Source organism: Glycine soja, chromosome 2 (genome assembly GCF_004193775.1).
Source record: "Glycine soja cultivar W05 chromosome 2, ASM419377v2, whole genome shotgun sequence".
NCBI classification, from domain to species: domain Eukaryota; kingdom Viridiplantae; phylum Streptophyta; class Magnoliopsida; order Fabales; family Fabaceae; genus Glycine; species Glycine soja.
In genome coordinates this window covers 42,860,152-42,871,470 of record NC_041003.1, presented here as the reverse complement: position 1 = coordinate 42,871,470, position 11,319 = coordinate 42,860,152, and the positions used below count along the sequence as shown (strand labels likewise).

At 36.4% G+C, this 11,319-nt stretch overlaps 3 protein-coding genes across 4 annotated transcripts; 1 reads left to right on the top strand and 2 right to left on the bottom strand.

Annotated features, from left to right (window-relative positions):
* The first annotated feature begins 408 nt into the window (after positions 1 to 408).
* LOC114395945 lies at positions 409 to 1,181 on the top strand. Its single transcript, XM_028357817.1, has one exon. It carries the CDS (start codon positions 444 to 446, stop codon positions 945 to 947), a length of 504 nt encoding a protein of 167 aa, XP_028213618.1. The 5' UTR covers positions 409 to 443; the 3' UTR covers positions 948 to 1,181.
* A 437-nt stretch (positions 1,182 to 1,618) lies between these two features.
* On the bottom strand, positions 1,619 to 5,526 carry LOC114395929 (putative pentatricopeptide repeat-containing protein At5g37570). Of its 2 annotated transcripts, none has more exons than XM_028357808.1 (3): positions 3,489 to 5,526; positions 2,500 to 3,101; positions 1,619 to 2,193 (listed from the first exon to the last, which is right to left on the bottom strand). In XM_028357808.1, the coding sequence occupies exons 1-2, from the start codon at positions 4,501 to 4,503 to the stop codon at positions 2,587 to 2,589; spliced, it is 1,530 nt and encodes a 509-aa protein (XP_028213609.1). In that variant the 5' UTR covers positions 4,504 to 5,526; the 3' UTR covers positions 1,619 to 2,193; positions 2,500 to 2,586. The 2 variants fall into 2 exon arrangements, with proteins under 2 accessions (XP_028213609.1, XP_028213602.1); XM_028357801.1 differs by having other exon boundaries at positions 2,500 to 3,230; positions 3,489 to 5,525.
* A 605-nt stretch (positions 5,527 to 6,131) lies between these two features.
* LOC114395918 (rhodanese-like domain-containing protein 7) lies at positions 6,132 to 9,688 on the bottom strand. The gene is made up of 5 exons (XM_028357792.1): positions 9,281 to 9,688; positions 8,053 to 8,304; positions 7,859 to 7,957; positions 7,342 to 7,632; positions 6,132 to 6,779 (listed from the first exon to the last, which is right to left on the bottom strand). The coding sequence occupies exons 1-5, from the start codon at positions 9,650 to 9,652 to the stop codon at positions 6,402 to 6,404; spliced, it is 1,392 nt and encodes a 463-aa protein (XP_028213593.1). The 5' UTR covers positions 9,653 to 9,688; the 3' UTR covers positions 6,132 to 6,401.
* Positions 9,689 to 11,319: the final 1,631 nt, after the last annotated feature.

The window sequence follows — 11,319 nt, the reverse complement described above, 5'->3', positions numbered from 1 at the left end:
TAAAGATAAAAAAAAAAGGTTATTTGAAGTAAATCTTTTTAGATAACTATATATTTTTGTAATTCTGTCATTTTTGTAAATTTAATTTAAAGTACGTTACGATTTGTGGATTTGAATTAGACCTATCTTTAATGTTAAAAACACTCCCACTTAAAAAAAGAATTAGACCAAACTTTTGGCAGGAAAATCAGCACACTTTTGGTAGTAGATATGCATCACTCTTTTTAACACGTGGCCTCTTTCTTTGTTCCAGAGGACATCCTCCAATGATCTCGAAAGCCCTGTCACTATGCTAGAAAGATGGCACGTGTATATCTTAACCTGGTACTGACACGTGGACACGTTGGTCACCATCACTCTGCTCAAACCTCGTATATATATAACATCTCAACACAAACATTCATACATAATCATAATCCTTCCAAGTTCCAAAGTCCTCAGACATGAAAGGGTCTTTATATGTTGCTGATGCCCACATGTTAGCCACTTCTTCTCTTTCTATGAGTAATAAAGCCAACAACCCTTTTGTTCTTCCTTGTCAAACCCTTGTCTCTCATAGTAGTGTGAGAGATTTGAGCTTCAAGGTCAGCATTTCTTGGCCTTACCATGCTTCTTGTATTGTGCAACGACAAAAGAATAGTAATAACAGTGGTTTTGTTGTGGTAGGGTGTGCAAAATGGGGTTTGGAAGCTGAGATGAAACCACAAGAAGATGATGAGGAAAAGGGTAGGAGTAGAATGGCAAGGTTTAGACACAAGTGTGGAGAAAGAAAGGGGGTTGTGGCGCTGTTGGAGTGTTTGGAAAGGGAAGCTATAATGGGTGAAGATGTAGGAAAAGAGCCTACTGATTACAACCGAAGGGCTCAGATATTTGATAGAAGTTCTCAAGTGTTCCAAGCACTCAAGGAACTCAACAATGATGTTTTCCCACAAGAGTATTCAAAGTAAAAGGAAGTAGCTTTGGATTGATTTTGATGCCATCTTTGTATTTGAAATAAACAAATAGTGGCATACTGTATCATAGAATTAGGATGCTTTGATGCATTACCAAGTAGCTTATTATAGTACTCAGAATCCTCTCTCTTGTACATGCTGTGTCTTTTTTTGCTTTTTGATTGTTGAGAAACCAACCTATATATCCAAAACACTTTGTTGACCTTCATAATCAAATGAAGAATCTAATCTAGCTTTCTTGAAACACAAAAAGAATCATGCCAAACAAAATAGAGTTTGCATTAGACAAATTGGTTACAGCATACAAGATAACTAGAAGCACTATTCGTACCCCTTTTCTCATACCATATTATTTTTATTAGGTGAAACTCGGTGTGAGTTCCATTAAGTAACTTGGGCCAATATATTTCCATTAGTAGGCTTCACTACATTTTACTCCAATAGCATCAAAGATTGTCAAAGAACAAAATTTCAAGAATTCCTCTTGGTTACAATACACATTGAATGTCAAATAGTTGTGACTGTGACCTTTCTCATGAGACTACACACCAAATGGTTCGTTTGACAAGAAATCATATTTAAAGAGTCAAACGTAAATCTATAGTTTCAACTTTCATGCACTCCGAATATAAGAGGGGGTAGAAGAGGAGGTCAAACTCCGAATATAAGAGGGGGTAGAAGAGGAGGTCAAACATTAGTTTTTTTTATCCATAGAAATCGGAAATAATTACAAGAAATTACAGCAATTCATATTCATTTTCAATCAATTGAGCTAGCCTCAATCGAGTTAGCCTCTCCCTCGATGAAACAATCAATATGAAACATGTTCCATGAAACATGTTCTCTGATTTGAACCAAACATGTTTTAAATAGAATGATATGTTCTATGAAACGTGTTAAAAACGTGAATCAAACATGTGTTAAATAGAATGGTTTGGTTCCCTATTAGTACTTTCTGGCGAGTTGACCAGCGAGATTCCCCATTCCCCATCTCTCAAGTTGTCTTTGTAGTGCTCAAGCTCTCTCCTTCTCTTCATCTGATTTCAGTGATAAACAGTGAGGACAAGAGACTCCATATTCAAATTCCGGGGCTTACAACCATAGCAGAGCTTGAAATTTCCTGGCACCAAACCATGCTCTCCACAGAGACTCTTCTGTCGAAAACAAAGCACTCTCCTTCCCAGAGGCTCTCTGTCTCTGGAGTCTGGAATCTCCTCAAGACATTTTAGAACTCATAAACCTACGAAGATTTTAAATAGAAATGTGACAAGCATATTGCATGTCGGTAAATAAATTGAAATTTGAAACTATAACTAGTAAAGCTCACATACATGGCAGCCGTAATATTACTATTGGCTTGTTATGAGTTTATTAAATATCAACAAGAATGTACATGTTAAGAAGGTGGATATTTGGATCGCATAACACTTTAAATAATAATAATAATAATAATAATAATAATAATAATAATAATAATAAAAACGTGGTTTTTGCAGAAGAACTAGCATACAGCAAAATAAACATAGTCATAATTTAAAGCTCATACCACGATTACTGAAAACCTTCAACAATGTTGGCCAGTACACAAGTGATCAGAAGAACATCATTACATGATTAAGTGCTTCTTGATCGCTCACTGAATTGAACTATACCCTGAAGGTTTTTTCTTCATTCCCTTTTCACTAATCAACTTCTTAACCTCTTGTGCATGCTCCCATTTATCCTTTGACGCGTAAGTGTTAGCTAGAAGCACATAATTTCCAGAATCCTCAGGGTCAATCTCAAAGAGATGTCTGGCTGCAATCTCACCAAGTTCCACATTACCATAAAGCCTGCAAGTTGCCAATAAAGAACCCCAAGTTGTAGCATCAGCACTGGATGCATTCTGCTTTATTAGATCATATGCTCTTTCTAGTTGCCCAGCCTTCCCAAGGAGATCAACTATGCAAGTATAGTGCTCGGGTAAGGGCTCAATACCAAATACCCCAGTCATAATCTGAAAAAACCTACAACCTTCTTCGATATAACCAGAAGAGCCACATGCATTGAGGACACCAATGAATGTGACTTGGTTTGGCTTTAATCCTTCCTTTTGCATCTTTAAGAAAAGGTCTATAGCATCTTGTGATTTCCCATGCTCAGCAAAGGCTGCAATCATTGCACTGTAAGTATACACATCCCTGTATCTCATTGTAGTGAATTCGCTCAATGCTAAGTTTATATTTCCACATTTTGAGTGCATATGGATCAATGCAGTTGAAACAATATGTGTCCTATCTGAAATAAAAGAACAATGAGTTCCAATCAAGCTAAAGGACAAAGGCTAGTGTGAAACATTTTGATCTAAATGGATTGAATTGACAAAAATAATTTTTTCTTTTTTATCGGAAAATGTAGTTTTTAATTGTTAGTTTTTGTTAGCATGGGTAATCGAACCAGCGACCTTTTTCTTTCTCCCTTCTCCTTTTACCACCCAACCAACCTTATAACTCCTGAATTGACAAAATAATAACAACAAATAACAGAAGGACTTACCACAGCAACCCTCCTCAAGATGGCCTGTTAGTGTGTTTGACATTCTAATGTCCCTAAGTTGTGCACAAGCTGAAATAGCACCCACCATTGCCACCTCAGTGATTTTGATCTTTGCTTCTCTCATTTTCTCATACATGTCAATAGCTTCTTTTGCGTATCCATGTTGTGCATAGCAAGCAAGCATTGCTGCACAAGCTGATGCACCTTGTGGCACAGGTATGCCATCAAATACTCTTCTGGCTTCTCTCACATTACCTAACTTACCATAACCTGCTATCATTGCAACCCAAGTGACCTCATTCTTGTCATTCATGACATCATACAATTTCTTGGCAGTTTTCATGTCTTCACAATTTGCATATCCAGCAACCATAGCAGTCCAAGTAAAAGAATTCCGTTCTCCCATTTTATCAAAGAGCCATTGTGCATCAACCATCATTCCTACTTTGGCATACCCGCAAACCATCGCTGTCCACGCAACAACATCCCTGTCATCCATCCCATCAAACACAGCGCGCGCATCACTTATACAGCCGGATTTTGCATACATGTCAAGGAGTGCAGTTTGCACAATCTTGTTTCCATGAAACCCTGACTGCATCACCCTGGCATGCACTTGTTTTCCTTCAAACAAGGCGGGAACTCGCCCACACGCGCTAAGTATCGAAGAAAAGGTGAACCCAGATGGTAAAACGCCATTTTGATGCATTCTAGAATAAGTGGAAATGCAATGGTGAAGATGAGCCTGATGGGATAGGAGTGCACGAATAAGGGAGGTCCAAAGGAAGCTACTGGGGCAGTTTGGCATTGTATCAAACAGTTGGTGGGTATAGCAAAGATTGGTTTTCTCACCAGTGCAACGGAGAACCTGGTGTAACAAACGACCCATGAAGTAATGGTAATGATGGGGTGGTTGTTGCCTGAGGAGTTTGAGAAAAAGAGCATGGGTTTGTTTTAGATGATCAATGGTTTTGGCAGCGTTGAGCAATTGCATTAAGTAATGTTTTGACTCCATACTTGTATTTGAAATAAACAAATAGTGTCCAATTGTATTGTGGACGACGTCTACGGTGGATCGGTTTATTAAGTGATTTTCGGTGGAACACTTTTATCTGTCATTGGATTAATCTGATCTCATGATCATAACATACATCCTCTCACACAGGATTACAACATCCTCCGTGAAGCTTGTCGCGCCTCCTCCGACGAAGCTCACCGCCAATACCTTTGGCAACCCCTTCTCTGTCACCACCAATAAGGCTAATCGACTGTGTTGCTTTCTCGGTGTCGATGACAACGGCGAGATTCGTGCTCGGAGGTGCGACGGGCTTCGAGAAGGACATTAGCTTTCTCCCCAGCGTCATCGTCGGCGTTGGTCTCAATCGCAAGCTCGATTTGACCATCAAAACTTGAACCCACGTTGATTAATTGTGTTTTGATTTGCGAATTGAAGGTTACGGACGGAGAAGTGGTCTATTTTCCAGTTTCTTTTTCTCCGACATCCCCTCCCTCCTCCATTTCATGACGCCAAACAGCCTCGTTGGTTTGCGGCGGCGGAGGTGGCTGAAGGTGGCTGAAGGTGGCGGTTGTAGATTATTGGTGAAATGGTGATGTTGAGGAGGATGGTGGGGTTCGTCGGCGACGGCAAAGGATTTTGCCGGCAATGTCGGCGACAAAGGTGTAGATAACAGAGGGAGAGTATATGGAAGGGAATGATTCGATGTTGTAATCCTGTGTGAGAGGATGTATGTTATGATCATGAGACCAGATTAATCAATGGCAGATTAAAGGGTTGGTCCACCGTAGACGTCGTCTTGTATTGTATCATAGAATCCCGATGTTTTGGTGCATAGATGAATATCATAGCACTGAAAACTCCTCTTTTCAATACGTTGTGTCTTTATTTGCTTGTTGAATGTTGAGAAACCAAGCTATGCATCCAAAACAAAACAATATGTTGAGTAGTAATCAGCATCGAGAAACAAAGCTTGAATATTGAAACTGAAATATGAGAAAATTGATGGAGTTTTTGTCTCTACTATTAAGAGTTTTTTTCTCTTCTTTTCAGAATCAATAGTAAGTGCTGAAATTCCTATTAGAATTCCTTTTGGTTAATTGAAAGAGCCAACGAGAACAATGACGCGAAAGCATCAGAATGTAAAGGTTAAAGACAAAATTCTAAAATTCTTCTGAACACAACTTCTATCCTAATGATTTACTCCCAGTAATTATTAAGTAAATTGTTCGATTAAGAATATCCTAATGATTTTTTTTTTGGTGAATTAAGACGCATGTATCTTCTCGTACGCCAAAGACAGGTATCACAAATGAGTGCGAAAAGTTATGAATTGGAAGCAGTCTTATCGTCATACTTGACTTTGATTATTTGATTTTATAATCAAATAAAGAATCTAGCCTTCCTTTAACACATACATTCAACCATGCCAAGCAAATGGTGTTTGCATTAGACAAATTGTTTACAATATACATTAGATTACTAGAAACACATTATTCGCTCCCTTTTTCCAAAAACTCTATTTTATGATCAGTGGGTGAAATTCAATGTGAGTTCATTTAAATAACTTGGGTCAATTTCTTAAACGGGTTTCACGATATTTTACTCGATAACAAAGAGTAAAAAAGTGTCAGAAGAACAAAATTTCTAGCATTCTTTGTTACATTACACATTTGAATGTCAAAAAGTGGTGACCATTCTCAAGAGACTAGAAACCAAAAATGGATCGTAAGACTGGAAATCATATGTAAGAAACAAACGTACATCTATAGTTTTTGTGCACTCCGAACACATTCAAGAGAAGAGACTAACACATTCAAGTATTTTAGCACAAGAGGACAAACATTTGTTCAAAACAAACATGGAAGATGTTATCTCATCATTCCATATCTGACTAGTTAAATAGAACGTGAAAGCTGGTTTGGTTTCCTATTAGTACTTTCCTGTTCACAAGTTGGCCGGCGACCCTTATCTGGACCTCCTATGATTCCCCATCTCTCAAATTGTCTTTGTCGAGCTCGAGCCCTTTCCTTCTCTTCATCTGATTTCTGTGCAAAACAGTGAGGACAAGAGACTCCATATTCATATTCCGGGGCTTCCATGTCAGCATCACTCACAGGTTGTTTGCAACCATAGCAGAGCTTGAAATTTCCGGGCACCAAACCATGCTCCACAGAGACTCGTTTGTCAAAAACAAAGCACTCCCCTTCCCAGAGGCTCTCTGTCTCTGGAACCTCCTCAAGATATTTTAGAATTCCACCTTCTAGGTGAAAAACCTACAAAGTTTTTAAACATATGACAAAATCATGTAGTATATCAGTAAAAAAAATAAAAATTGAACCAACAACTAGCAAAGATCACATTCATAGCAGCAGTAATATTACTATTGACTCGTTTATCAAATATCAACAAGAATCTGTGTATGTTAAGAAGGTGGATATCTGGAATGCATAGCACTTTAAATAAGAAACATAGTGGTTTAACAGAAGACTAGCAAACAGCAAAATAAAGTAATTCCTAGGAAAATAATGCAGCATATATGCATATTGAATGAAAGACTAAAACATATTAGTGTTATTAGTATATTTGACAAGACTTCAACATAAATAAGACTAACATCTGTTCTTTCCTATACCTATTTGATAGGTTTTGGCATTGACAACAAGTTCCAAACCAAACCAGAATTCCCCTTGAGATATTAATATATCATGACCAAGAATTATCAAAAGAAAATTATGTCTATTTTTCTTCAATAAAAAAAAAAAAGAGATCAAATGACTTTTCAAAAACTCAACAATTTTGTTTGAACCAAACAATAACATTTAAGGGAAGAATCACCTCTTTGAAACCTTTGCTGAGAAGTAGACTTGTAGCTTTCTCACATCGAATACCTCCAGTGCAATACATTGCAACACGTGGCATATGTTGTCTTTTATTATCCATTTCTTTTTCAGCAGGTTGGACTGAGTTTACCTCAACTTTTGGATGCTCCCTATCATCTGTTTCAGTAAGCTGGAAATGCTCATCCACCCAAGATGGGAATTCACGAAATGATGTGGTACAAGGATCAACTGCTCCTTTAAATTTTCCTATTCTGGTTTCATAGTTATTCCGCACATCAATTACCACCTGCACATGAGAATGTCAATAACAACGAAACTTCAGCATTTCTGGCATATACAATACCAATACCATGTCTTCCACTTCCCAACTTGCTATACATGAAATTCACTACTGTACTTCTCCATATATATGTTTTAATATATTAGGTCCTCATAGCTTGTAAGATTACACAAAAGACAGAGCCTCACAACAGAGATAAGAAAAGATTGATAATAAAAAGTTAGCTACTCACTGTATCTGGATTGCTAATCAAAGCATTCCACTCTTCTGGGCCAATATACTTTCCAACCCTTTCAATAGGCGACACAGTAGGCATCCCAAGAGTGACAATCTGCAACAAAAACAAACATCTGTAACTTATTTGCATACATTATCGATATTAAATTCAACAAAAGCAGTCCATTCTTTCGGCATTGCAAACTCTACCTCTTTCTTCAACTTGACCCTCACATGATCCCATCGGAAGGGCGCATCTTCCCCTGCAGCAAGAGGAGAAGTGGCACTGTGCCCATGATGGATGGCCTCCTCCTCAGGACTAACAGGTGATTCCACTCGCCTTAGCCCCTTTAATCGATCATCGCTCTCCACAAACGTAAGAACTTCCTCCACTGACTCCCGAGTCCCACATATGCTGCCATTGATCCCTTCCGGTGCAAGAATAATTCCACCTGAAACACGCTGAGTGGCATCAGATGGGTAAGACACCACACCTCAACAAACCAAGTGAATAATTCACATAAAATTCATTCTAATTAGATCATTACACCACTACAATACATAAATACAATAGGGGTCAAGATTTTGTACCATTAACTAACTAATTATAACAAACTCTAACTAAAGCTATCTAATTCTGTTATCAAGTTGACCTGGCACTTGGATGGACATATCAAGTATGTAGCATTGTCACTTCATCATGTTAAATCTACTCCACATTGTTAAATTACTCTTATGCTATAAATTAGAAAGTCTCTCAATTAAACATTCTTAGTCTTCTCTCCTTTGGCAGTGCAATGCACAAACTGTTCACATAACTAGTCAAAAAATACCTTCCAAAAAAAAAACTAGTCAAAAAATTTCTCTAATCATTTCAAACTAACATCTTTTTATCTTTATCAGTATCATTGATATCATTAACCGTCAATTCCTTTTAATCTATCATTTAAAATTTAATACTTTTTTTAAATGTCAAAAATTATAAACATGTAAATCCGAGGAGATATAAGGTTGGTCTAGTGGTGAAGGAAGAAGGAAAGGAGGAGAGGTCATGGGTTCAAATCCTCCCCTAACAAAAACTAAGAATACTAACAACTGACATTTGCCAATAAAAAAAAATTATGTAAATCCCAATTCAAAAATAGTTAAAAATAACCTTATAATCTTGTTTGGATAAACTTCTCCATAGGTACTAAAATTATCCAAACCTATTGCATAAGCTAAAATCAACTACTTAAGCATTTAACTTTTGTAGAAACTCTTTTCATTCAACTTCCTCTCAAGTGCTTATAGATATATACTAAACACAATTGTTTTACTAAGAACTTAAGTAGAAAGCAAAAAAAAAAAAAAGGCTATCAATCAGATACTAATATTATGAACTGTCGTACATATTTTTCACCCTAATGTGTTAAAAGTGAATAGAGAAAGTGAGTACCAGGCGTTGGCACAGTTGCTTCAAGGGATTTCGCAAGAGGGCGTGGTCGGGGAAATCCGCGAACTTGTAGAATGAAACCACAACGAGAGTGTGAGGTGAATCGGGTTCCGGTTCGGGTTCGGATTCGGGTTTGGGCCCGGAGTGAGAGAAACACTTGGAGAGCGTCATGGTTCGAAGAGTGTGAGGATTCGAGAACAGAGGAAACCGGTGGAACGAGGGTTTCACGGGTTCGGAGAGGATAACGGACGGTGACAGTAACGGTAACGGTGATGGTGACGGTGACGGCAGCCTCTTACTCAGGGCGAGTGATGGTGGAGGAGAAGGTATTATAGTTCGGGTTCTCAGCATGGCCGCGTTTGGATGCGCTTCCATTTCGTTTTTTTTTTTTTAATGGAAAGCAAAGCCTTTTCAACCCAGAGGTTAGTTTTGATTACGTTTTCTATGGGAAATTACTATTTGCAATCCGCTTTTACTTCTACGCCCTCTTTCCGTTTTTTTAAGAAAAATACTTTTAATAGAAATCATAGGAGCGCATGTTAAAGATTATAGGATAACACATTTTTACGCATCTCAATAATAATATTTTTCCTTTCATTTCCTTAATCAGTGCCCCATTGGTTAACCTTGGCCATACTTTTAATTCCTGAAATGCTTAAATATGTTTTTAGTTGTCATAAGTTAGTGTTTTTTTTATTTTATTTTTGGTCCATGCACGTTTATTTTTCTAATTTTAGATCCTATAAATTTGAGTTTTTTCAATTTTGATGCATGTATGTAATTTTACTCATTTTTATTAGTCTATGTAAGTTTGTATTTTTCTAAGTTTGGTTCTTGTAAGCTTGGGTTTGTGGGGAATATAATTGAAAAAGTTAGAACATTAAAGGAACTAAAATTGAAAAAAATACGATTGAAAAAATATCAATTCATACGAACTAAAATTACAGTAAAATTGGAAAAATATCAACTCATACGAGCTAAAATTAGAAAAAATGAACTTACTGGAACGAAAAATGAAAAAACGCTAACTTTCAAAGACCAAAAACATATTTATGGGGGTGTTTGATTTGGTTGTTTTTTGTTTTCATTTTCACTAGAAATAGAAAATGGTGATGGAAATGTGTTTGGTTGGATTTTTGAAAACATTTTCAGTGAAAATATTTTCCCAAACGAACCAAAAACTGGAAACAATAAAATCTTGTTTTCAGTTGAAAAACCAAGAACCTCATTTTGGGTAAAATGAAAACGCGACGACAAGGAATGTAATTTTAATCAAATCTAAAAATACATTTCCTTTTGAAAACGCATTTTCAGTGTTTTTATTTCTTGAAAGCAAAAAACAAAAAGTCAAACCAAACATGTTTTCAGAATTCTAATCTTTTGAAAATGAAACATTTTTCAGAAAATGAAAACAAAAATTGAAAATGCAAACCAAACACACCATAAGCCTTCCTGAAATTGAATTCTTATCATTTCACAAAATGTTTTGGAATTTATTAGTTGTCTTACGATTTAGGTTTAGATCTAACTCAATCCTATTAAATTGGATTATAAGATTATAGAGTCCCCTACTTAATATACATTATTTTGGTCATATCATTTATTGATGTAAAATTTTCAACACATCTCCTCATGTCAAACTCAAACGTGAAGTTTGCAAGACAAATATCTACGTGTGATCTCATAACGGGTGACACAATAAGCCTAACAACAATTTCTAAAATATATTTTAATATCATCTTATAATTTGGATAAGATTGAATTTAGGAGAAAGAATTAGTTATTTATAACTTAGTGAGCTATGGACTTCCCACTTTGAGTATTTAACATTAATTATATACTTAAACTCAAAATTTGAACTTAACACTTGTGGTTAAGTTATAAGAACTCCACACTAATTGATTTATGTGAGCTCAGTAATTATTATTTGTTATTTATTTTATTCTTATCATATTTTATTTTTTATCCCAGTTTTTACTCATTGAAATCAATCCATCTTTGAAAAAGTCCTACCCTAACACAATATAAACCATGTTCACATT

Coding starts and splice junctions, on each gene's coding strand:
- LOC114395945 (XM_028357817.1), top strand. CDS start 444: ATGAAAGGGTCTTTATATGTTGCTGATGCCCACATGTTAGCCACTTCT.
- LOC114395929 (XM_028357801.1), bottom strand. CDS start 4,503: ATGGAGTCAAAACATTACTTAATGCAATTGCTCAACGCTGCCAAAACC. Junction 3,231..3,488: donor TCTTGAGGAGGGTTGCTGTG/GTAAGTCCTTCT, acceptor CTTTTATTTCAG/ATAGGACACATATTGTTTCA.
- LOC114395918 (XM_028357792.1), bottom strand. CDS start 9,652: ATGGAAGCGCATCCAAACGCGGCCATGCTGAGAACCCGAACTATAATA. Junction 7,633..7,858: donor TGATTAGCAATCCAGATACA/GTGAGTAGCTAA, acceptor TCTCATGTGCAG/GTGGTAATTGATGTGCGGAA. Junction 6,780..7,341: donor TCAGCAAAGGTTTCAAAGAG/GTGATTCTTCCC, acceptor AAAACTTTGTAG/GTTTTTCACCTAGAAGGTGG.